This window comes from Lepisma saccharinum, chromosome 27, assembly GCF_977018435.1.
Source record: "Lepisma saccharinum chromosome 27, izLepSacc3.1, whole genome shotgun sequence".
NCBI classification, from domain to species: domain Eukaryota; kingdom Metazoa; phylum Arthropoda; class Insecta; order Zygentoma; family Lepismatidae; genus Lepisma; species Lepisma saccharinum.
Window position 1 is genome coordinate 34802413 of NC_139255.1, and position 26495 is coordinate 34828907.

Sequence of the window (26495 nt, forward strand, 5' to 3'; positions counted from 1 at the left end):
GACTCGTTGATTTCTACTCGACGCATGATTGGTCGGAAGCAATTTTATTTAAATTGTCCCTTGCTGGGGTGGTGTGTTTAAATTTTTCTTGCTAGAAAAGCTGCAATGGCTCAAAATATTAACCCTTTGCGAGTAGACCATCCTGAATCACCTAAAGTAAATGAAGAAGGACAAAATACTTCAAAAGATAACCATGCAGTGACAAAACGGTAAGTGTTTTGCTTTACGAAGATAGCAAGGGTTTTTTGCCACAGACACTCGTCTGTGGTATTTACGTAACCGATTCTGTTGAAGCATGCCGCTAAAGAGTAATTTACATGTGTGAAATATTAATAGAGCATTCCTATTGGATATCTACTTTATTCCTGTGTTAAATTATTTTTGTAACTTATTTTTCGTGTAAATGCACTTTGGCAGTAAACCAGTAGACGGACAATGGAATGTTCAGACCAGCCTGAGTTATTTTGCAGGCTACACCAAAACGTACTTCACTTCAGTTTTCTGTCGTATATCTGTAATAGTCCAGAAACAATGATTAGCTTTATTGACCTCGCGAGTTTTATTACTAAGATCCAAGAAAGTTGAACTGTTGCACTAGCACGTATATTACAATGGTTTTACGTAGAACTTGATTGTTCATATGTAGCTACTATCATATTAAAAATTTCCCGTTAGTGATAACCAGCAGTGCATTATCATATGCCTGATTTTTTATTTATGTGCTATTCTAAATTATAATCAGAACTATGTTGTAAAGAATTACATTAAAAGGGTCATAATTCACAAGCTGGAAAAGTTTTCTTAACACATTGCACAAGGAATAAATAACCAATTAGAATAATTTTAGGGCAAAATGATAATTTTATTTCAGGAGTTCCTGAATGTACCTGGTTGATTTTCTGTGTGATCTTACTGTGGAATGGTACTACATTATGCAGTCAGATAATTTTGAGGGGAGTTTGCAATAGATATTGTGTAATTGCTGTCACAATGTAGGATGTTTATTGTGGAAAAAGTGTGATGCTCTTTTTTTTTTGTAACCACCTTTGTTTTATTGTTGTATGTTGTAAAGAATATTATGCCCAAGCTTAGATTGTTTAATTCTGAACTAATCTTGGTAAGACTCTAGTTTACGTCCTTTTCCTAAGGAATATGTGTCATATATCATTGGAAATCTTATTTTATAAGGAATTCAACAACGTAAATCCCAAAGCAAGGAAAAATTTCCTGGAGGAGTAAATCGAGAAAAACCGATGTTGTCCAGATATGCGTAATTGAACGTACTGAGGAATTTTTTCGATGATGAAGCCCATATTTAGGGGTTAAATGAGTGCTAATGGAACCTAACCTAACCTCATAGGCATACCTCGTCCCGTGAATGGTTAGTGGAGCTATCGTGAACAGAAAGTGTAAAAAGAAAAAGGTACTTACCCGAAGAGATGCCCGCTGACGCACCACAAACGTTCACCGCGAACGCAAAGAAGCAATCACCATGCAGATAAGGACGTAAAGTAGAGTCTAGCCCTAATCTTGGTGCGCACACATTTTTTTACATCAATTTCTATTTATCTGTTACTTCATCAGCTTAGTGATTACTTACCGTTATGATGTGTTTTTTTCTGTAGAATGATTTATCACTTGTGTGTATGTGTATTTGACAGCCATTTGTTTACTGTTCTCTTGGGACTGCTGCTGACATAAGGTGTGAAGGGGTTTTATATTCCTAAATGTTTTTGGTGTTAAGTTAGGCAGGTCAGGTTTAGTTCTCTTAGCATTAAAACAATGCCCCTAAATGGTTGTAGCAAATAATCACATAATTTCTGGTGGTCTCAAGCAAAACACCTTTTTCAAGCCTCATCTGAAAATCCACAAGTACTGTGTCTTAGATAACTGTAAACCAAGAGCATATGCTCTTGTAAGCTCCATTTCAGACAATAATTGCCCCAAGTTCCTTTTGTTTTATTGCGATTACATCATGCTACGAATGTAATTTTTACATGGTTTGATTTTGATGTGCTTCTGTTAACACACACTTCAGAGTTTTAGCGATTACTGAAGGTTTTGTTCAATATATGCTTTCATGGTTAGGTTTGGTTCCCTTAGCATTAAAATAAAGTCCCTAAATGCATTCTATTTAGGTTCCGATTTACTTCTACATTCATTCCCACGCTTCTACAATATTTACTGTCCCTTGTCGATGGTGAATATCTTGTTCATGAGAAGTGAGTAAGGTAATTTTCAGGTTGTTTTTTTTAAACATAAATAACTTTTTTTCGAGTCCGAACAGTGCTCATTACTTTAAGGAAGGTTCAAATTTTGTGTGGCAATGATTTCCAAAATTCTACGATAATTAGTCTTTGTGCGAAGAGAAATCATAAATCAATCGGAACTGTTACCGGTAACAGCTCCGTATAACTGAAACACATTAAATTCGGATATTTTGTGTTTCACATGGTTCGTACTTACCAATTGTATATTGCGGAACATAGTTCAAGGTGCCATTATGCTTTTTACACGAAAACAAACAAAATTTTTCATATGCAGAGTGATTTTTTTATTCCTTTCTTTGCTTCCGTAACACACATTATGGTGGCCACATCTTGACTCACGTTGTAGGTATGCAGTGTTTCCAACCTTCTTAACCGAAAATTACCTACTATCGTGTTCGTCACCTGTGGAAATTGTACATTATGCAAGGTTAGCTGACGGATAGCCCCACGAACCATTTCCGATAAGGTAAGGTTAGGCAAGCATAGTGAAAAAAAAAAGAGGGTTAGATACACTGACAGGGGCTTACGTCATCAAACGTACAAAGCATCCGGTTCACGTAAGGAAGCAATGGCAATTGTGCATCGGTGAGATATTTACCTTGAAAAATACGTGATTTCAGAGTCTAATAGATTTCAAGATGAAATAAAATACCTCGACGAAGGTTGGAAAGTTTGCAGAAACTCATTTCTGTAAGTAGTTTTGGTAACAGTTCAGATTGTCTTATGATATCTCCTAGCACAAAGACTAATTATTGTAGAATTTTGGAAATCATTGTCACACGAAATTTGAACCTTCTTTAAAGTAATGAGCACTGTTTGGACTCGAAAGAAGTTATTTATGTTGAAAAAAACAACTTTAAAATTACCTTACGCACTTGTCATGGACAAGATATTCTCAGTCGACAAGCGACAGTAAATATCATAGAAGCGTGGGAATGAATGTAGAACCTTAGTAGAATGCATTTAGGGACTTTATGTTAATGCTAAGGGAACCAAACCTAACCTGCCTAACCTAACCACAAAAGCATATATTGAAATCGCAATACAGCAAAAGGAAATTGGCCCGTAGTTTCTCCTGTAAAAATGAAGAAATGTGTTTCCGATATACGGAACTGTTATCCACATTTGGAATTCTTACTGAATATTATGCTGTGTACAGACCATTGTTTACATGTATGCCCACAATAGCAAGGAATTCAATTCTGTGGAGAGAGGTACTTGTGCTCTTATTTGGGTAAAGTGCCCAGGTTTTGATTTATTGTCAGTATTTTTTACAAATGCCTTTGTTCAGTTCCTAACCCATTGTTTTCTATACCAGTTCTTTGTGCAATTTTAAATTGCATACTGATGCTGTTGTACATACTATGTGCAGTTTAGTTTTCAACAGATCTCTTCATAGACTAATATACCATCCTAGCACAAATTGTTGCAAGATTATCATTTTGAAAATTAAATCGGAAGGAATACTTTAGGTCTATGCATGGAAAAACATTTACTCACGCATTAAGTACAAAAAATCCCAAGGTATGGGAATTAGTTTGCAACTTGACAAAATTCTCTTACAAACCTGGAATGACATTTATTCTTTTTTATTCCTAGAGTAAAATACATTCAAGGGAAAAGGATAATCATTTGTAAGTCTTTAAAATTTCACCACTTTTTTTTGTTATACTACACTGGATCACTTACAAAAAATGTAACATATGTTGATTTGTTTCATAGTTTATTAATTCCTTGTCTCAGTGTACATAGAATTTGCATGTTTTTATGAGTCTCCTACCTTACATGCTTGATATGAAGCCAGTTTCAGGACCTAATTTTTTAGGTTTATGCAGTCATTATGCATGTTCAATAGTAATACTGGTGTCACAAAAATTTGCATATGTAGTAGACATTACATCACGAGTAAAATTTTCATCATGCTACTTTGATAAATATAATATACAACACTATGTTGTATTGAAGATTAGGCACATACAGGAGATGTACTACGTAGAAATTTTCAGTGATAAATGCAGGCTCGACCAGGACTCGAACCTGGGTCTCCACTCAGCGGTAGAGCAATGGCACGATATGCCATTTTCGCTGAAAATTTCTACGTGACACTATGATGTGTTTCACATTTCAGTGGTGTTACTCTTCCAAAAAATGGGCAAGGACAGTTCAGTAATAAGTTGATATATATTAATGTTTTTAATTCTAATTATTTTATAACTTTTGTTTATTTCAGGCTTCAAAAGGAGCTCCTGGTATTAATGGTAAGTGCTGTGTATTTTATTTTTTTCTGTTAATAAGTGGTCATATTTGACTGAATTATTATGGAGATGGTGTATTGGAATATTATACACATGTATTTACCATGAATCTGATTCTTTACATGTCTACAAGCTCACATTTTCTAATTACTCGAGTCTTTTGTGCAGATTGATTTTCCATCCTGCTCCCATCTGAATAGGTTGGGCATCTTAGGTTATGTACTCTAAGCAATATGATTATATTCTTACCTCCTTAATATTTACATGGTTTGAGTAGGTTAGGTTTTATTGCATTATCATTTACACACTTCATGTTCTTTCTAGCCTGTGTTTTCCGTGTGGAAGGGTGAAATATGCAACAGCAACTTACGAGTGTCATACCTATTTTCCATGACTTACAATTTAAATTGGTTTCTATTATGCAAGGTGCCTTGTCAACTGGCAGCTGGAGAGTAAATCCGCGATTTATTCAGTCATGTTCATCTCCAATCATTTACTTTCCTCTTCCAAAATGTCTGTCTTTCAGGGTATGCTTTCTTCTAGTTACAGTTGTCTTGGGAGCCTCTCGGGGTGGGAATATGCACTTTTCAAACTTGCTGATAACTCCGTAGAATGATGAAATCTGTTTTTTTGTTTTTGCAAAATGACAGGACTCTTAGAAATTTGGTTCTAGCGTCAACCTTGTGGATGCACCAATTTAGCAGAGGTAAAATTTACGTGTGCTACCTCAATAATAAGAATTTTTTAAAAAGCAGGAGAAATTCAAAATTTTACATAACAAAGTCAGTATTTGGCCTGCGCCTGTGGTCACCATAATGAAAATGTAGTATGTAGCAGTAGAGTTGCAAAAAAGTCAGCTTTTTTGAACGGACGGTTTTTTTTTCTCGATAAAAATTTTGGCCTTTTACCAATTACATCTAACCTATTTTACTTGAAGTTACTGTTATGAGTTTACAGGTTTGTCTAATGACATATTTTACAAAGAGCTAAAATAAATTTACATGATGTAGCAGTAAAGAGGCAGATATTGGCCGATCCCAGTGGACACATATTGCATAGTGGTTCAGATACAATTTTAACCCTAGCTTACCGGGGAGGGCCTTGCAGGCGCAAAATCTCTATTATTTATATTTTACAATTGTCATTCGTTTCCTAGGATGTTCCCAATATTTCTTTATTACTTTTGTTTATAAAAACATAAATGTACTTAATGAAGTTAGGAGGCAAAATTTACTTGATCGGCATATCAGGTGCCATATGTGAATGTGTCTCCTTCGAGACACTCTTACCAGTGACAGTGTACAATTGGTTGGTTATGATGGTAATTATTGTAATTATCATATTTAATAAACAACTGCACTTCTGCAAACTAAAAAAACATTATTAAAAATTATTATGGATTTTCTGAGTTGTAGTGAATGATAAAATATATGTGAGAGACTCCTGAAATAATTGGTTATTATTTCTTTATTAATGATAAAATTTTTTGTAATTATTATAATTAATAAATAACTGCACATATGTAATGAGCAAAGGAAGCAGTGATTCAATTATAAAATGGTTTCTTGAAATTTAGTGCTAAAGCAGTGTGGCCTGTGAGCGACCCTCCGGTATTTTTTCTGGTATAGTTTCTCGTACGGCGTGGGTAAGCTAGGGTTAAAAACTAAACGTGAAGTCCTAATGAGCATATCTGACCATGAAATTGACTTAAAACAGGCTTTTACATGTTTGTGTCTCAATTTAAATGTTGATGTCATAAAATATGAAACAAGTGTTAGTATAAAAATATTCGATGTTTTGGGACAATTGAAAATCTTTACTGTTCACAACACATGCAGAAGTACAGGGTGTCCGGCTTAGACCTTTAACATTACAAAAGGGCATAATTTTGAAGAGAAACCCAATTATATTACCAAAATTTACATTTTGGTAGAAAAACTCATGCATTTTTTGTCCCAGCACCAGCACTTCACACAACCTCGATATGAGCTCCCCCTGTGGCACGGCAGATGTCGAACCGATATTCAAATTCCGTCCAGGTATTCACTAGCATTTGAGGGGTCACATTCTGTTACGCGGTTCTTCCAAGTTCTCGACGGGCATACTGCAGACTTGGTCCTTGATAAACCCCCAAAAGAAAAAGTATAGGGGGAAAGATCCGGTGAGCGCGGAGGCCAAGTAAGTGGTTTAGAACCTCTTCCTATCCATCTTCTAGGAAAATTGTTACTGTAGGCATTTGAGGCACAGCGTAATGCTGAAGCATGTCTAAATAATTCGTTCCTCTCACTGTTTCCTCAGCAAAGAAGAACGGGCCCAATTATCTTCTCTTTAATTAAACCACACCACACATTAACTTCTGGCGAGTGTCTCGTAATTTCACGAAATTCATGAGGATTGTCACTTCTCCAAATACGGCAATTTTGCTTGTTAACTTTGCCACACGTGTGGAATGCAGCTTCATCAGAAAAACACACCTTGTCCAGAAAAGCATTGTTGATGTCAATTTCGGTTAGCATTGTGCCCGAAAACGTCTGTTGAGCTCCAAACTTGAAAGGTCTTATTGATATTCTTGGACTTCTTGTGAATGCAGTGCGAATCACTTCAATGCTTTCCTCTGTTACCTTCTACTTCGCGTACTTCACGGCCACCGACATAACACTTCCAGTTTCTCTTAGTTGTTTATCCCACTTAGCAAGACTCAAATAAGAAGGAACATTGTCGTGACGTTGAAGATTGAATTCACGCCGAAAAGCACGTTGAACAAGCTTCACAGATTTGTTTGTTGCCAGTAAAAGAACGCTGAACACTTTCTGCTGAACCGTCAACTCCGCCATCTTGAAATTTATGCATTACATGCGCATCACGTCAACTCGAAGTACTGGTGATTCTCGCAAATGACCACAGCTGCCAGTCCCATACAAAAAAAAAGTTTCATTTGAAATTGAATGTAATGAAAGTTATACTGTTTTGTAATGTTAAAGGTCTAAGCTGGACACCCTGCATATTATGTATTACATGAATGTGTGTATATATCCTGTTTAACGGAGCTTTGAGATGGAAGCAACACGTTGCTTTTGGAAACCAACCCTCAGAAGTAAATGCATTGTTTCGACCGGAGCAACATGAGCTGCAAGTGTCACTTGGTCTGTACCGTTTTCTCAGGGAACTTTCAGACCAAAACAACAAGTGGTATGTGTCACTTGGAAGCAGTAATTCAACCTTTTGAATTGAAGTGCGATGAGCTAAACATGTCACTTGCATGCTGCTTGTACTATACTGTTTTCTCAATGGCATGCATTGAGCACAGTTGCATAGGTATGTTTTCTTACATGCACTGTGAATGTTTTGCTTTATACTGAAGAAGTGTGTTGCTTGTCATTTGTGAACTTCAGTCTGAAAGCTCCTTCAATGGCACGCATCATGTCGCCTTTGTCTTGTTTGTACATGCGTGGTGGATGCTTGCTTACAGACTGAAGGTGCCCATGTCAATTGTCGCTTCAATGTGACCCCCTCCCCCCACACTGTCAAGTATTGCTTCTGTCTGAATATTCTCTATACTTAACAAGATTGTTAGCTACTTCATCAGAGATGCTGTTGCCTTGTAACTCTGAGGTTCAATCCTCAGTGGAGGCAGAGTGCTCCGGATCTCATTTCAAACTGTAGGTCCACTCCAGATTTATTTTATACCAATTTTTTTTCATTTGAGGCCAGTCTTATTTGCTTCTACATCGGTTTTAGTGGCATTGTTTTCCATCCGCCAAGTTGGAAAAGTTCCGTTGCACCCATGGGTTGACGACAAATTTAAAACTAATTTTATATTTAACAGCAAGTCTATACATATTTGAACTCTGATTACGCCATACTTGATATATTAATATTAATTAAGGCTGCTTATTAATTTCCATATATGAACTTTAAAGTTAAGAAATGTATTTATGAGTGAAATTGTTGATCAGGGCATCGACTTGTAAGAAATAAATTTACTGAGCTGTGGTCTCACGAAGGTTAAGAACCACTGCAACAAGCAGCCAAAATACATCCCTAGTTACTCCTTGGCCAGGTTTAGCAGCCATTTAACCAAATTATACATGATGTTCTGGAAAGCCAGAATACAAATATATATTACTGAACACAAAATTTAATTTGATACTAGATTTTCAAAAGGTAGAGCAGTATTTCCTTTTTTTGCTTCATGTACATGTTCGTATAACAAATTCAAACATTGAAAATCATATCATACTAATAGGTTTTATTAAAAACACATCCAAAACTACTCTAGTTATGTGAATATGCTTATAGTACAACATAGACATATTTAATAAGCCTACCGAAATATGAAGATAACACTCGGAAAGAACCACCAATTCAAAAAGCCAGCTTTCTTGAAAACACTGTTTTTGTCTAGCTACGGATTTCATATTGTAAATTGTATTTTATATTTAGAGATTAGTGTCTATTTTACAGTAGGGAGAGAAACAAAAACCATGGAACAGGAAAAATGCTGCCAACTCCTGTATTATCATTGATTCGAGACACTTTTGTGAAAAAAGCCGTGGAAAACAACTCAGGTTTTTTCCCAAAAAAAGCATTGTTTTTTTTTCCGACCACTTCCAACTCTGTAGCAGTGGTGCATTCTACATCCATGCAAAGTTGCACTGGGAATAGGCTGATACTTTGCGGGGAATAAAAATGTATAAGGAAAACAGTGTTGCCACCTCAATCGGGAAAAATATTTGACACCTAAAATTAGATCAAATTGAATTTAAAAAATGTATCAAGCAATGGTATTTCTACAACCATTCCAGGTCGTGTTCAAAGTAGGGATATACCTCTTTGGGTGGGGGGGGGAATAACATTGTATTAAGAACACTGGAGCCATCTTATGGAACAGATACCTGCAAATTTGGTTCTAGCATCAGCCCCAATTTTGAAAAATAAAAAGGAAACTTATCACACACCGAAATGATGATGCACTAATGCCATGTGGAACGTCTTTCCAGTGTGTGTGTGTGTGTGTGTGTGTGTAGTGATCCTTTAATATTTGTTCAACTTCTAGACAATTTTTTAAGATAAGAAATATGCTTTCTGCCCGTGGTGTGAGAATCTTCTTAAATCTGCATTTATTTGTGTTCTTCCGAAATGTTACATTACAAAAACATAGTTAAATGCTTCTAACAGCTGCAAACTAGAAGTTGAAAATTCAATTTCAACATCTGAATTGACGTACATCCTTGCATGTACCATGTGTATATCATCTAGCATGCAGAAGTTGACACATGCTCTGCCAGGGTGACTTCATCAATTTTCCCTCCTGCGCCAAAGTGGTTATTGGACTTTATTTTGAAAATTATACCTTTTTTTCAGTAAATGATTAGGGTTACCAGATGTTTGGTTTTCCCTGGACAAGTCCTACATTTTGAGCGTCACATAATATTAATTAGGAAAATACATGTTTTAGTTCCACAAAGAGAAATCATGCAAGTTACAAGTCTATGTACTACATTTCCACACTGTAGTGATTCTTTTTTTGATTGAGTCATTAACCAAAAAGAAAATAAAAGTTTCTGCATGTCACTGTTCAGTGCCTGAGTGAAATTTGTTGCCTTGGGGATTATACTGATGGAACAAGGTGTTTCCCATTCTTAAAGCAGGGAGTATAGAGAACAAAGTTATTCAACTAAAAATTACCCTAGATGAAACTTCCGGAACCATTTCAAGTCATGGTAATTTCTGAATATTTTTTTGCCATTCCAGGTCATAACGAGAGAGTACTTTTATTACCGGCAGCATAACAAGGTCATGAGAGGAATATTTTTTCAAAAAGTTTGGTTTCAAATACTTTGACTGTTCAGTGTCTCACAAATATATTTTGACTAAACCTAAAATTTTAATAAATATTGGCTTCTCTGAGAAGTATCAGTTAAAACATGATTAAAAGTTCAGAAATTTTGCATTTAAGGAATCATTAGGAAATCATTTATTTATTTTTTAAATCTGAAAACTGTAATTTTTAATTACTTTCTAACATGTTCTGGAAATGTGTATTATTTATTGTGAATATTTTGTGTCCTACATTTTGGGACATTATGACGTACATTTCCCTTATAGCGATCTGGTAACCCTATAAATGATAGAAGAGCCAAAACACTTTTATGTGCACTTGATTTCCCACGCCTTGGCGGCCATCATTGTTATACTTTTAACCGATGACATGCTAGGGGCAACAAAATGCAAGCCACATGCTTCGGTCGTAATGACCTATGTGGCAGAGACGTAACCTCCATGTGGTAGTTACACTGGTATTATGAGTTTTATGCTTGCAAATTTAACTTTATCTCTGCGATACACTTTAGTTCCTGTTTCAATACAAGATTGTAAGATTTTGTTTTCCATATTTTAAGTTTTCTTTTTTTTCATATTTGTTGTATATTTTCCTCTTACAGACTAGTAAAGAGAAAGGTGTGTCTGCATTTCCAGAAGGGGAGAACCTCTTTAGGTGGATAGGAACCATCCAAGGACCTGAAGGAACGGTATGTAATTTTATGTAAGAGATTTGTGGCGGCATATCAAAGTTGGGAATATCTTTGCAGTTATACGGCCTTTGCATCCTTATCTTCCAATGTTGCTTACTTCTTTTTCTCCTATCTTCCAATTCTGCCCACTTCTCTCTCTCCACAGACTTTGCTCTTTCCTTCAACCTTCTGCTCAATCATTTGCACTGCATCACTCTCAGTAGAAGTTTTTTGTCTACATGTTACTGAACTTTCCCAACTGCCTGGTCTATCTTGTTCTGCAACTTCACTATGCCTGCTCTTTATCTGGCACTCCTTCTTTCAAAATATTTCTCTACCAGCATCTTGCATCTATCTCTTCCCTCTCTGCTATTGGATATGGGCAACAGCACTAAAAAGCATTACTTAATATATTAGAATAATATCACTAGTGCCTTTTCTTGAGTAGTGATTTGGTGCGAAAGTTGTTTTTATGATGAATAAAAGGTCATCATATCAGTATGAAAACCATGTGCAAGTAAGAATTAAAAACGGTATATAAAATGAAATTTAGCTGTTAGAATGGAAAAATTAAAAACTTAGTATTGTGACTAAGATGAAAGTTTATCAATGCTGATGTACTCAACGATAATTTTTGTAACCGATACCGATACATAAGATGATTCAACCAACATAAATGGATTGTTATTTTCAGCATGACAGAAATAAATTTGCTATGTACATTTCTATTGCATATTTTATATATGTATATGCATATATACTCAAGAGATTTTAACATTAATACAAAAGCAGTTCTTAATCCTAGATTACAAAACTGTTTTGGTTGTCACATGGTCACAAAACATTCGTAAAAATTACTACTCTGTTTTTTTATACGTTTTAGATATCAATATTTTTTCGTAAAAAATATATTTATGTCCAGTTTTCTATATAGATCAAAATATATGAACATTAAATTTAGCAATTTTTGAAGGAAAAAAAATAATTAAAAATATTTTTACGCCATGTGTTTTACTAAAAATGGAAAATGTAAGGTCCTCGGAAAAAAATATGAAAAATAATTTTTAATTTAACAACTATAGTACCTAAAAGTACAAGAATGAAGTAAGGTACTAACCTGTTACAGAAAATTTATACTAAAAAATTCATAATTAGGTACATCACTGAAAATGCCACACTTATCTAGTTAAATGTTGCAAAACTTGAATTATGCACTTTTTCTATGTTACTTTTGAAAGTCTCAAAAGTCTAGCTTTGATCACAGTGAACACAAGACATTTGTCTGTGTTCAGCACACATTGCATTGTGGCAGGACAGTGGAAGTCGACTTCTGTTAGTCTCCTTTTCCTACTTGGACGTACTCTGTCAGGTGGTGAGTCATAATCAGATTCGTTGTCTGATTCTTCTATTTCAAAATTAGGGTCGTCGTGTGTGTCCTCCAGTGTCGTCATCATCTGATACATCTTCATACAACAAACTTCTAATTCTTTTGTTCTCACGTTCTTCCTCTCTATCAGCCATAATCACGTACTAATCATTCATAATACAAAATAAAGGCTGAAAGCACGTAGTTTTATTGAAAAAATAAAACGAATAACAAGAACTATTCTCGAAAAGTATAAAATGAAAAAGTTACGCAGTTACAAAACCTTCGTAAATTTTACGACTGGATGTCCCCGAAATAGGCACACACATATGACGTTCACGGCCACCGGTTCGCTACTGAGCTTGATGGGGGAGGTTAGGAAGGTACTGTGGAGAGTGGAGGGGGTACGTGCACAGTTGCCGAGATCCAAAGATTTCGGCCATGCTGTATCGTAATATTTACGAAGGATTTGTGATGCAGGGTTAATATTAAAAAAATATTTCTATTATGAAAACAATAAAAATATCAAATGAAAGGTCACTACTTACGATATTGTGAGTCTCTTTCTTTGAAACTATGGAGCTATTGTAAGTAGCGACCTTTTCTTTGATATTTTTATTGTGTTTTCATTATAGAAACATTTTTTAAGATTTGTCAACTGTGAGTAATTCGCACAAACCAATTATGAATATAAAAGCATTTCTTTAAAATGCAATATGAATTTTTGTTCTTAATATTGTAAATTTATTGCTGGCAGATTCAACTTCAGAAACATGAGTTTTTGAAGCGCTCTTGGAAGTAAACCTATTTCTCTTATTGCAAATCTGCCCTACAACACTGAACACACCTTACTGAATACTGATGCAGCAGGTATGCTTAGGTATTTTCTCACCACTTGCTTCAGATTTGGATACTCATTTTTTAATTTCCAATAACAACGGATCCTGGTCACGTGGACTAGTTGGTTCAGCAATGTACTGTTCTATTTCTGATTTTGAGGTAGGTTTAGCCTCTGAATGAAAGTTTGCGATAATTTAATCCACAGTGGTGAAGATCCATAACATAATTTTCAAAAAATCTTACAAAATTGAAACATACAACTTATTAGAAGGTAAAACTCTAGTATTACCTGTACCTATTTAAATATTGGATTTTTGCTGATGCCCATATGTCAATTTCTGCCAATATTCATACATCAGTTTTGGCACATCCCTAAAAAAAACTATACTCATTGAGAAAATAAATCTGAATACTTTATTTCTGGAGCTAACCTGATACCAGTGTGTATCTTTTATTGACCATATACATACTTGACTATTTCTTGGCAATTTAAATGAACTTGTTAATTATGTATGTTAGAGCATATGGTACTTACTACACCAATACAAAGGAATTTTATTCCAAAGTAGTTTTAGATTCATTAATGTCGTTATTGGAATATTGTGTTTATTCCTGCTTGAAGAAATCCATGTTCTCGAATTCAGACTTCAAGGTTATTGAGCCTGTAAACAAACTTGCACATTTTGTGGCAAAATATATTAAGATGATGTACCTTGCACCTTTCAAATACATCAAAAAAGTATTGTATGTAATCTCATATTTTGTTGTTCTGTCAAAGACAACATGTGCATATACCTCCCTATTATAAATTTTTCATGGGATTGTCAGTATTTGTCCTGATCAAATAGTGTGAATACTGGGCATTGCCAGAAATTTTTGTAGGTAGGGTCAGGCAAATTATATAAGTTGAATAGCAGAAAAAATAACAATGAGTATTAATACAGTTGTTATAAATGTCATTAATCAATAATAAATATTATTAACTAATAAAATCAAATTTTATTCAAAATAATAATAATTATTATTATTATTATATTGGGTTGGCCCATAAGTCCTAGCATTTTTTTTAAGGTGAAAATTTTGCGTGAGAAATAAGATGTGTTGGCAATGCGTTTCATGTTATTCGGTAGAGAATTATGTGCTCTAAAAAATAGTGTTTAGTTTTTTTTATGCTGATATACTTTTTGTTCTTTTTGGGTCAATAAAATGGAGTGTCAAGTCGACAAAAAAGATCATTTTCGACACCTTCTGCTGTTTGCGTTCAATCAAGGTGCCAAAGCCACAGAAGCTGCTTGAGAGATTTGTGAAGTGTATGGCGAAGAAGCTCAAAATTGTTTTAATATTGACGTACAGGCACCATTTTTCGTCACCGGTAACAATTCGCTAGAGAAATCGCTGTGTGTGACCGTTAGTTGACCGATGACGGGCAAGCAAACCGGCGGAGATCGTGGCTCGTTGATTTTTGTTGTTGTCGTTCAAAGCATGCGGAACCCATGCGCCCAACTTTTGAACCTTTCCTATCGAGTGAAGGTGACGCTCTATGGTACTGTGGGAGCATTCCATTATTTCTGCCAATTTTTGGCAACTTTGGCGTGGATATTCGTGAATATGCTGATTCAGTCGCTCCTCATCGAACTGAACGGAGCGTCCGGTGCCATGCATGTCTTTGAGGTCGAAATTGCCGTCTTTGAATCGCTTAAACCAATTTTGAGCCATCCTAAGAGGCATCGCTTCTTCGCCATACACTTCACAAATCTCTCGAGCAGCTTCTTTTCCATTATTTATTTTGCATTTTATGCAGTTAGTATCTGAAATGCATTTTGATATTAACTTTTGCACTTCTCATTCAATAAAAGGCTTTAAATGTTAGGGGGATTTTTTTTCTCATAAAGTTTGTTGTGTGACCTCTCTCTAATTATTATAATTTTGTAAACTTTGGACCTATTTGTTCTTTGGATGAAATGGTACAATATAACCTTGTTCCTGTATTTTTCACTCAATGTTTCGGATCCAATGCATTTTTACTTTGATTATTCTGTTCGAATACTAGCTAAATGACCTTTATTTCTGTTCTTAACAATAAGAGTAACAAGCTTTAGGCTTTCTTGCATCTTTAAATGAACGATGTAAATATCCAACTTTCTTGAATGTGATTGCTTTTTTATTTTTATTTTTAAAGGAAATGAAGCAACACACATTTAGCTATAGTGGGTTTATGTGGAATTCCTAATCACTGTGCATATCTCTTTTAGGTTTATGATGGTTTAACGTACAAATTAAGTATGGAGTTTCCAAATAGTTACCCATATTCAGCTCCTGTAGTACGTTTCACTACACCTTGCTTCCATCCGAATGTCGACACTGTTGGAAATATCTGCCTAGATATTCTGAAAGAGAAGTGGTCAGCTCTCTATGATGTTAGGACAATACTTATCTCCATACAGTCACTTTTAGGAGGTAAGTTCTGAAGCAACAAAATTGGCAGTTTGCATTTTTAAGTTGTAGATTCATTTATAAGCTGAACTGCATAAAGCATTTTGATGCAGTATGATTACAGCTGCACTTATCAGTATGTAAACACGAAGTTGATGTTCACTAGTGTCTTTGGTAAATGGGCAGGGCGAATGCTGTTTTTGCAATGTTGCTGTCGGGAAGATTTCACATAAAAGCGACAGGCAGCACATGTTGCTTGGGAATGAGCAAATCAAGAGCAACGTTTCACACCGTAGCAGCATGACAGACAGGCTGCACAAGCCTGTGTTCAGTTGCATGCCGCTTATGTGAAATCTCGCTTAGAGTTGTCATTTTTGAAGAGTACGACCAAGTACGGGGTGTCCAAGAAGTCATGTAACAGAGATTATGAACGTACGTAACTTCTGTGCAAAACGTGAGAGACGTGAATGTTACATTGGGTATTAACTTTGTCTATGGATATTTTTTAAACATAAAACATGTTTGTCTCTGTGGGTATTTACCAGATTGATAAATGAACTTTTTTTAAAAAAAGGTAAAGTGCTCTCCTGTGCTTAGCACCACGCCATGAAGGCGTATAGGGTGTGTGGGGGTGATGTGATCAGCATCATGCCCCTGACCGCCTTTACCCCCCAGGTACCAGGAAACCAGGGTTTCCCCCAGGTACCCATGTCATTCGACACTGGATGGGCGCTGGGGCCACTTCCAACGTTAGAAAAGTTTCCGGATTTGAACCGGCTGGGGATCAAACCCGGGACCTTTAGCATGGTAGTCAGAAGCGTTACCGATTGAGCCACCACAGCCACAAATGATAAATGAACTAGAAATGTTTATGCATTACAAACGATTTATGGGGTTCATTATGGCTTATTCATAATAAAGTATTTTTTTAAAAAATACAAAGTGTACTGGCACCATTGTCATGGCAGATTGCAGTATAAGGTGTGCCCGGTGTCTGGCTATTCAATCAATATCCAGCCGAAACAAAGGTTTGAAATTTATCTTACAAAAAAGTCTGTCACTTTCTGTACAAAAGTTACGTATGTTTAAAGTCTCGGTGGCATGGCATTTTGGGACACCCTGTATAAACTAGTGTCTTGAACTCCCAAGCTAGGAACATTCTTAGCCCTTTCGAGGCGGATCACGAAATATTCATCATCCATGGAAATTCCCCAAGGACGGGGCTCATTTTAAGCAAAATGTAACATGTTGGAAAATGTTTTTTTTAAAAAGTTGTAATCACACGATAAATGCCAATGAGGGCTCATTTTATTCAGAATTTCCAAGGCTTTTGTTCGGTAAGGTAAACATGTCGATGTGTACCCATTTTTCGAAGCAACAGGCAGAGGAATTAATTTTTTTTATTTATTTATTTACACTAGACTCGCGCTAATCTGGCCCTCAATAGTCCAGCCCACATCCGGCCTGTAGTCATTCAAGCAGAAATGATACGCACAACAATGAATTATCGTGTTCAACAATGTTGTCAGTTAAAAATGTTAAACAATGCTATACATACGTACAGTATTTGAAATTGTGACTTTCTTACAGTAAAGTTCAGTACATACTATGGCTTCTAAAAGGAAACACGTAAAGTACAGCCTGTATAGTCCCTATGTGTTTAAACTACATAGTAGTACGTAATTTCCGACCCCCTCAATAATCCGGCACCCATATGCGCAAGTAATGGCCGGATTAGCGAGAGTCTAGTGTATTTTTTTTTTTTTTTTTTTTCAAAGTTTGGCTAGCTCCCATTCGGTAGCACTCATCGATCTGGGCAAACCACCACTTGTCGCTGATTGCCCCAAGTTATGGAATGGCGAATACATAGTATCAAAACGATAATACAAATAGTAATTTTTTTAAAAGAAGAAGAAGAGAACTCAAGGTCAAGGAGAATGTTTATCACAACTGACCGAAACTCCATCAGAAATGCACCCATCGATCAGGCAAACTGCCACTGGTCGCCCGAAGTTATATAAATTCGAATATGATAGTACAAATAGTAAATTTTATAAAAAAAAAACAAAAAAAAAAACTCAAAATCAAGCCCACCCACTAGTGCCCATCGATCTAGGCAAACTGCCACTAGTCCCTGATTGCCCCAAGTTATATAAAGGCGAATATGTAGTATCAAAACGATAATACTAATAGTAAATTTAATTAAAAAAAGAAAAAACTCAAAATCAAGGAGAATTTTCATCACAACTGGCTTCAAGAGACATCATCAGAAATGCGCCCATCGATCAGGGCAAACCGCCACTAGTCCCTGATTGCCCCAAGCTATATAAAGGCGAATACGACAGCACAACTATTAGCCTGGCAACGTGAGAATGATGTCAGTCTACTCGGCGATGATGCCAGATGTGAGGTGAAAGCTTGGAGATTAAACCCAAAAACATTCCATGTGTTTTTTTAATTCGGATTCCTTTTTATTAAACTTTTGTTATCAAAATATTTGTTTGACGAAATATTCGTCATCCATCCTTCGGTTACTTCTGACATCTATAGACCCCACCCCGAAAGGGTTAATATCTGTGCTGATTTCTAAATTAATAGTATGAAGGTTTCGCGATGTGCATATGTTACAAAGCTTGATATAACGGGTAAGTCAAAAAGGAGGATCATATTTCAAAATGTTATTTCAAGCAAGCAAAACATGACAGGATCATAATCCACACATCATCGGATAAATTAAGGTTCAAAGTTTTGTTGTAGAACAATTGGTTTTTTTGTTCGTGCACTTACAATGAAGTATTGTGAGCTACAATTTGCAAAGTTTGAATCCATTGTGCAAGTGCAACACAAAATTCGAACCTTCTGTCACGGTCGCCAGGGTGCAAGGCCTTCATTAACTGCAACTTGTACGGCTGAGTATCCACAACAGAGGCAAGCCTAGAACTGTTTCAGATCTTGAAGAGTAGCAGGCATACTGTTTTTTTGAGAAATTCCCAGATTTTCTAGGGCTCTCTGATATGCTCAACATTTTCATCAGCCATCCTGTGGGCGACCACTCTTAAATTTGCTTATGACGAGGTGGCTGTTTGTTGAACCTACTGCGGAATTCACATTGCACTTGCACAATGGATTCACACTTCACATATTGTAGCACACAAAATGACTTTTCCTGTGGCGTCGTGCACGACGACAAAAATTTGAACGCTAATCTATCCAATGATGTGCAGATTATATTTCTGTCATGTATTGTCTGTTTGAAATAATATTTTGAAGTCTGCTCCTCCTTTTTGACTGACCCTGTATGGATCTTAATTGAAGTTAAGTTTGATGGTGCAACAGCCTGTACCAAGGGTTTTCATTGGGTGATGTGTAGTCAACACAGTGAACCTCGTCTGAAGGTGTTACCTGACTTTCAAGGAAAGAATCTGTACTTCTTCAGATAACGTTCCAATTGATCAGTGATCAATGATCACACAAAGCTGGGTCAACACCAGTTTGGGGCTCCTGCCAAAGAACAAATCCAATATCATGTATTCCAAAAGTATAGTGCTGACCATTAGGCAGAAGTCCATATGAACTGAAATACTGTGCACTCTTGACGAAAAGATGTACTGGTAACATATGTTAGGGTAAGCGGGCGGAATTGTGAGGTATGTTTTTAAAACTAATTTTTAGACACTGATACTTGTTCGAAGACTTTGGACCCAATTTATTATCTTAAGAACCTTCAATTACCATATCTTAACTAACTAACTAACTAACTCCCTAGCCTTCTTAAACCCGAAGTTTCATGGCTGCAGCAACACAGGCCTTCCATCTTTCCCTATCTTGAGCAAGTTCTATATACTCTTTTCCATCCCTACCGATTTCCCTTAGGTCCATCTCAACGTTGTCCCTCCATATTCGTCTTGGCCTTCCTACAGGTCTTAGGATCAGGTTTCCCAACAAGAATCCTGTAAACTCCTCTTTCCTCTCCCATTCATGCCACATGGCCTGCCCACCTAAGTCTTCTTGATTTAATTATTCTAATAATATCTGGACATGAATACAAATTATGTAGTTCTAAATTATGTAGCCTTCTCCACTCACCTGTCTCCTCATCCCTTTTAGGTCCAAAGATTTTCCTAAGGATCTTATTTTCAAAAACTCTCAATAGATGTTTCTCTTTCAATGTAAGGGACCAAGTTTCACATCCATATAATACTACAGGCAAAATTACTGTTTTGTATATTTTAACTTTTAGTTTCGTATACCTAGGTATATTAAATGAGAAGACAAAAGTTTATGAAGAGAGAAGTAACATGCATTTCCTGAATTAAGCCTGCTTTTTATTTCCTCTTTAATATAATTTTCATTTGTTAATATTACTCCTAAGTATTTGAATTTGGAAACTGGTTCAAACTAGTTGTTATCAATAATTAGATTTTGATTATTACCTAACACTTGGTTTCGGCCTGTAAGCATATATTTAGTTTTCTCTTTGTTAACTTCCAAACCTATCTCTTTAGCAGTTTTGAAAAATATTTTAGCATTATTCTTAATTGTATTCACATCATCCCCCAGTAAGTCTACATCATCTGCATATGCTAACAACTGAGTCACACCATTTAATTTTAGTCCTCCTTTAGTTTCTTTTACCTTCCTAACAGCATATTCTAAGGCAAAATTAAAGAGCAATGGAGATAATGCATCTCCTTGTTTTAACCCACCATGAATTGTTAATTTGTCAGACATATTAATACCCACACGAATTTTACTTTCTGTTTCACTGGTGCATATTTTTATCATACTAACAAGCTTCTTAGGTATTCCAAACTCTACTAATATATTATATAATTTATCTCTTTTGACCGAATCATATGCTTTTTTGAAATCAATGAATAGCTGATGAACATTTTGATTATATTCCCACTTTTTTTCAAGTGTCTGTCTGATGTGAAAAATTTGATCTGTAGTTGATCTGTTACGTTTAAATCCACATTGATCTTAAATCCACCATATCTTAAAAACAGTTTAATTTTTTTGCCTGCTTATTTTATGCATTAACAAAACTAACAAGTAATTTACAACCCAATTACCCCCATGGGGCTAATTTGGAGGTATACCTAGAACTCTCAAGATATTTGTGGTACAGTCTGTGGACAAAAATTGTGTTAAAAAAGAAAGTAAAAACTACATTTTACACCCAGTTTTAATAGGAGAAAATATATATATATATATTTTTTTAATTACAAATGTTTTTAAGAAAACTTCGCAATATTCTTAAAACTAAATAAAACAATATTGTCAGAGTATTCTAGGGCTTTGAAAAACCTACTGCTTACAGTTTATATATGTAGGTAATTGATAATACAACAGTTGGTACAACCTAAAAAATTTTAGAGTATCTCAAAACTTTGAGAAAAACAGTGATTTCGGTCGCAACAGAACAACCACAATAACAAACATGAGTTCAGTAGGCTTAGAACTAAATAATACAAACTAAACATATTATTTTAACTTTCTAATATAAAGTACAATGTATAAAAAGTGTTTGTTTTAAATTCTAACAGTTTAGTTATTTAGTTAAGGTCATATTAGGTCCTACAAAGTTGAAGGCTACCATATTAAAAAGTAGGATTGGTTTGAAACAAAAAGAAGGGAATGACCTACTATTCACAATTTGCTCACAAGATGTTCTCAATAAAGTTTTTTAACTTTTGAGTGGTCTGCACTGGTTAGGCAAAAGTGGCGGAACTAACAGGAATGAGAGGATCCACTTTGCAGAGAATATCTTCCTCTAAAATAGGCACTACATCCTTTTTTTGTGGCTAGATCAATTTATTGTCTCCTTTGTTTTCAGTAAACTGTAAAATGATAGTATTTTGTATAACATGGGGCTTCTCCAATCTGTGACCAAAACATAAAATAACTGCACTGAAATAAAAAATGCAGTGTGACCACTGCAGAGGAAAGAATTGCCACCAATTTTCCCACATCGGGGTAGTTAGAGGTACTGTAAAACTTGCAAAATATTAATCCTGTTTGACTTTTACTTCCAAAACAGGTAATTGGGAGGTAGTTTTCTCCCCTCCTTAACCTCCCCTTAAAGTTAAAGTATTAAGATTTTTTAAAATGCTTCATACTCCTTGAGTATATTTACTTGTTTTAAGGCTGAAAATCAAACAATACCCACTTGACAAATAATTAGTGTTACATTTAGTTAAGGCAGGACAAACATAGTTTTCACTTTTAGTCAGAAAAGTGCAGTAGTCGAAACAATATTTTTTTACTTGCTAGAGAATTCAAGCAAAATGCTGAAAAAATACAATTAGTGCCCAACGAATAAAGCTATCATTTCATGTACTAGTTATTGTTTTATGACAATACAGGACATTAATAAAAATAAAATAAAATGATACCACCCAGTTACCCCACCCACCCTAATTTTAAAAAGTTGTAAGAAAAATTGGATCTTATTGTGTCTTCTGAATCATCCTGTTGGCTTTTTTAAAATCAAATTTGAAATTTTGTGCATACTTTTCAGAACCTAACAATGAAAGCCCTTTGAATGGTACTGCTGCAGAAATGTGGTCTGATAAGGTACGGTTCAGGAGATTTGTACACAGTACCTTTAAGCAAGACAAGAGGGAATCGAAGCGAACTCAACATTAGGATAAGGATCTCATTTCAGGTAGGACTTTGTACCTTTCATGTTCATCATTTGAGGTTTAAGAATTGAGGTAGTTCGGGTAATTGATGACAAAAGGAAATAATACAGAAACAAGTGAAGTGTCAACGTTGTTGCAACTCCATTATTGTTGCTGGCCCCCATAGTGGAGTGGTTAGCACATCACACTACAATGCCCAGGGTCCCCAGGTTTGAATCCTGACCTGGGCATGGATGTTTGTGAGAGTCCTTTCAAAATTTCATCATATCATCACTCATCCCCTTCTTTGCAAAATTAGCCAAAAGGCGAAGTAAAATAAAGCAAATCAATCCATTATTGTTATGCAGTAGTGCATAATTGAGTGAGAAGTTCTATAATTAATTGTCCCATTCCTCAGTTTGTAGTATGGAGCTTAGTGTAGAATTTACCAAGGGTGTGCAGAATCCCAAAATTTACTGCTTCATTCTTGAAGCTTATTGCACTGTAATTGTTGGATATATTGCAGATTTTATTCAATAAATGCGTAAATGATTACTTCAGGAAGAAATAATGTGCACGATTTGAGATTTTTGCAGCGGTAGGAAATTTTGAACATTTCCCATCTAGAATATCAGGATTATTCTAGTTTTTTTGGACTTCTAACCACTGTTATTTAAAAGAGATCTACCAACGTTTCAGTGGCTGCATCTGCCTCCATCTTCAGGGTAGCGTGTCTAAATGGTTGCCTTGGAGGATTATTCTAGGTGGCCTAGGCTCCACCGCGTCTGTCGGTCACAAGGACCTCTAGTATATACAAAGTTGCCAGTGACCAGGCTCCACTTCTAAAAATGACCATGTCAAGGTCACGATCAAGGTTTCGTGTGGCACCATACGTTTTCCTCCTTGATCCCCGGGGACTGGACCGCCCCGAATGTGCATAAATTATATATCGTCTGAATCTGTGATTCATTCTGCGTACAACGGTATATCGTTCATATCTCCAGGGCAAATAGTCTCTGAGCTAAAGTCATTTCAAGGTACCGCTGCATTTTGAAGCTTGAATCAGTGGCGTGCCGACCATTCCTTTTGGGGGTACAACTCAAGTTACATTGGTCATATGATAATAATGCAAATATTTTTGTGTTCCTTACATGTTAGCGATCATTTCCATGTGCATGTTGACACTGTCGTGTACTTTTTGCTTGAGGGGAGGGTGGGAGAACAAAATTTTATTTCCCGCCACATATACGCCGAATTTGCAAAAATTTCATATAGTCTGAATCTCTGGTTCATTCCGCGTACAACGGTATATCACTCATCTCTCTAGGGCATTTAATTGAAACTCTGCATTTTGCTCAAAATCGGCTCGGGACAGATTGGCTTACATGTGAAAAAGGCCTTGGGCAGCAAAAGGTTAAACATTGATCTAAAAGAAGGTAGCTGCCTTTTTGACTCTGTTCGCGTGCCATTATTATAAACTTCCGCTTGCTCGTTTGAGTTCTCTGAACTAGCCCACGTCGAGATTATTTCATTACAAGCAATAAAGAAGTGGGGTTGAACATAATTAAGTGACCGATTTAAACAAATTGTTATTAATTAATTATTGCTGGTAAAAATGCATGACTTAAATGACTTGTCTTTAAATTCATTGTTCAACAAACAAAGTGAAGGGTACTGCTCGTACTGTAGTAATATGTATTTTGAAGTGCTGTTAAGGTACATGAAGAACGATTAGTGATACCATTAATCAGAAGTAACTTATTGTGTCATGATTCAAGTGAATATTTTGTGAGTGGTGCTAATATTACGTGAAGTGGCCCATGTTAATCGAAGGAAGATTAGTTCACTTACGTTACATGAGAACTAGTAGTTTGCGAATGTTGGGATGGTTGCTTTAAACTGAGCCCTTGACACAAGGTGGTGCCATTAAATTATTGTTCTTTATATGCCCTTGAATGTCCCTTTTATTAACAATGATGATGTAAAGAGCACGGGCGAGTAAAGGATGCAAAAAAAGGGAAACTTAAAATTATGAAAGGTTCGAGATTCTAAGCAATACCAAACATGGTTGTTGTGCCACACAAATTTGGAAGTATTTTATGGCTGTGAATTAAATGGTCATGTATTATTGAAGTGTTGTGAGTTAAATTCACGTTTCATTTATAGATATACAAAGCAATCGTAACCAATGAACCATACTGTAAGGTAGTGCATTCGTTAAATATACTTGTTACTTGTTGCACATAACGACACTTCGGTGCTCAATTTCTAGAGAATCTTTAATTATTTACAAGCCAGTTAATTGTTAATAAACGTTATAAAGCTTTGGTAACTTCCCTAGTGTACCTTTAAGTATCATATGGTAACACTTGACGTTATGACATGTAGAAATAGTAAGACTGCATGTGGTCAGTAGATGGTAACGTAGATAAGTGCATTTTCTAATGTGTTTCTTATGTTGCAGCTGTGTATTTTGGAAGGGTTACATATGTTGCGAATGATCGCGATTACTTGCATAACACTAATATTGTTATTTGTGATCTAATTGTAATTTCTGCACGGACGATTCTATAGTTCATTACAATCTGCTTTAATCAACTTGTATTAGATGACGACTAGTTAGTTATAAGGTGCCACACAATAGTGGGGCATTTACCTTCAAATAAGAGACTTTGTATGTGGTTAGGTTGGGGGCACTTTTCGATTCACGGGTAGCTTCCAATACTTGAGTTTATATGCCCATTAACCCAAGCTACACCCACATTACAGGTTGGTAAAATGCTAATATTGTGTGTGAATGTGTGGTTAGAATCCGTCACTGATTGCATTTTGTAAACACATACTGCTTTACTTCTTGAGTGTTCCGAGGTTTGCTCTTTGTTTACGAAACATTTCCGAGAGGTGGCGTTGAAATCAAACAGGATGGATAGAATCCGTACAGAGAATTGTACATACTTGTGACCAATTTCGAAATGAACCGGGGGTGTTCGAAAGAATTCGAAACTCAATGCGGAATCGCGTACAGTATTGCATCCAGATACAAGGACGACACTTTGAACAACTTTAACAGGTACGAGTATACAGTAATTGTAACATGTAACATACTAACGTTTGTTAATGTAAGTAGAATGTTCAATAGAAGCAATGAGATTTCCAATGACTTTTCTTACTGTATTATTACCATTTTATCAACTAGGATGACATTTACAGACAACGAAGTCAGTGGCGGCTTGTAACCACACATTCGCAATTATCTTGAAAATGGCTCATTTGCAGACCCATGTTTACTGAGACTTTTTGCTTCTATTATCATGTACTTTCACCTGTGTCAGTTTGCACTATTACTTATGATACACCCTGTATATTCTTGTCACTAATCAATGTTAAATATTTTCAGGGTGCCATCAATCGCAAGAATGTTTCACCTTATGACAAAAAACATGCCAGGCATCATGTTTCATTGTTATGTAAGATGTCTATTATGCAGAAGTACGCTGTATCAATTATCATACATTTCATTATCATTTTACGAAGAATGGGAAATCAGGAAATTTTGATGAATTGCACAAACATTAAATATAGTGCATGAGAAGAAGAAATGTACAAATTTCAACAGTGTGTTCCATCATTTATTTGTTGTCTCAACATGGTATAACCTCTAGTGTGGATTGAGTTGTACGAGAAGTAGTTCAGAAAACAAGACTTTGTGTTCAAGAAAAGTAGGACTGTGTACCATTCTGCTATTAGGTGTTAAATTTTGTGTTTCATTTACTTGACTGTGAGTTTTATCAATAAACTTAGTAACATTTTCATTGAAAGCCAAAAAAAAATAAAAATGTGCTTGGTAGTTATTAAATTATTCCGTAATATTTTATGTACAATATTTGTGTTTTTAAAGTGTTTTTTGGTAATTTGAGAATAAACTTAGAATGTTATTACTGAGCATTTGGTGTTTTGTTAGAAAAAAATATCAACATGTAGAATTGGTAATAGCTATCTTTTTATCTCTTTCTTTCTTGGGGAAGTAAGAATACTTTAACAAACATATAAATGTAGAGGAAAAATAAAGATTGGTAATACAGGTCATTAAAAGTGCTGCAAGGAGAGGATTTCACTAGAGTGTGTCGGCCACTATGGTGCTCTTCGTGCACATTGGTTCAGCCTGCTGTGATTTTTCTGCGCCATTTTCGGAC

General features: G+C 35.7%; 1 protein-coding gene across 1 annotated transcript; it reads left to right on the forward strand.

The window, feature by feature from the left end:
* On the forward strand, window positions 1-26245 carry vih (ubiquitin conjugating enzyme vih). Its single transcript, XM_083113463.1, has 6 exons — window positions 1-209; window positions 4501-4528; window positions 10969-11055; window positions 15496-15700; window positions 22200-22346; window positions 25700-26245. The coding sequence occupies exons 1-5, from the start codon at window positions 106-108 to the stop codon at window positions 22325-22327; spliced, it is 552 nt and encodes a 183-aa protein (XP_082969589.1). The 5' UTR covers window positions 1-105; the 3' UTR covers window positions 22328-22346; window positions 25700-26245.
* The last annotated feature ends 250 nt before the right edge of the window (window positions 26246-26495 follow it).

Excerpts from the sequence above, each read along its gene's own strand:
- vih (XM_083113463.1), top strand. The coding sequence starts at position 106 with ATGGCTCAAAATATTAACCCTTTGCGAGTAGACCATCCTGAATCACCT. Across the intron at positions 11,056-15,495 it reads TCCAAGGACCTGAAGGAACG|GTTTATGATGGTTTAACGTA; the intron begins GTATGTAATTTT and ends TATCTCTTTTAG. Across the intron at positions 15,701-22,199 it reads CATACAGTCACTTTTAGGAG|AACCTAACAATGAAAGCCCT; the intron begins GTAAGTTCTGAA and ends CATACTTTTCAG.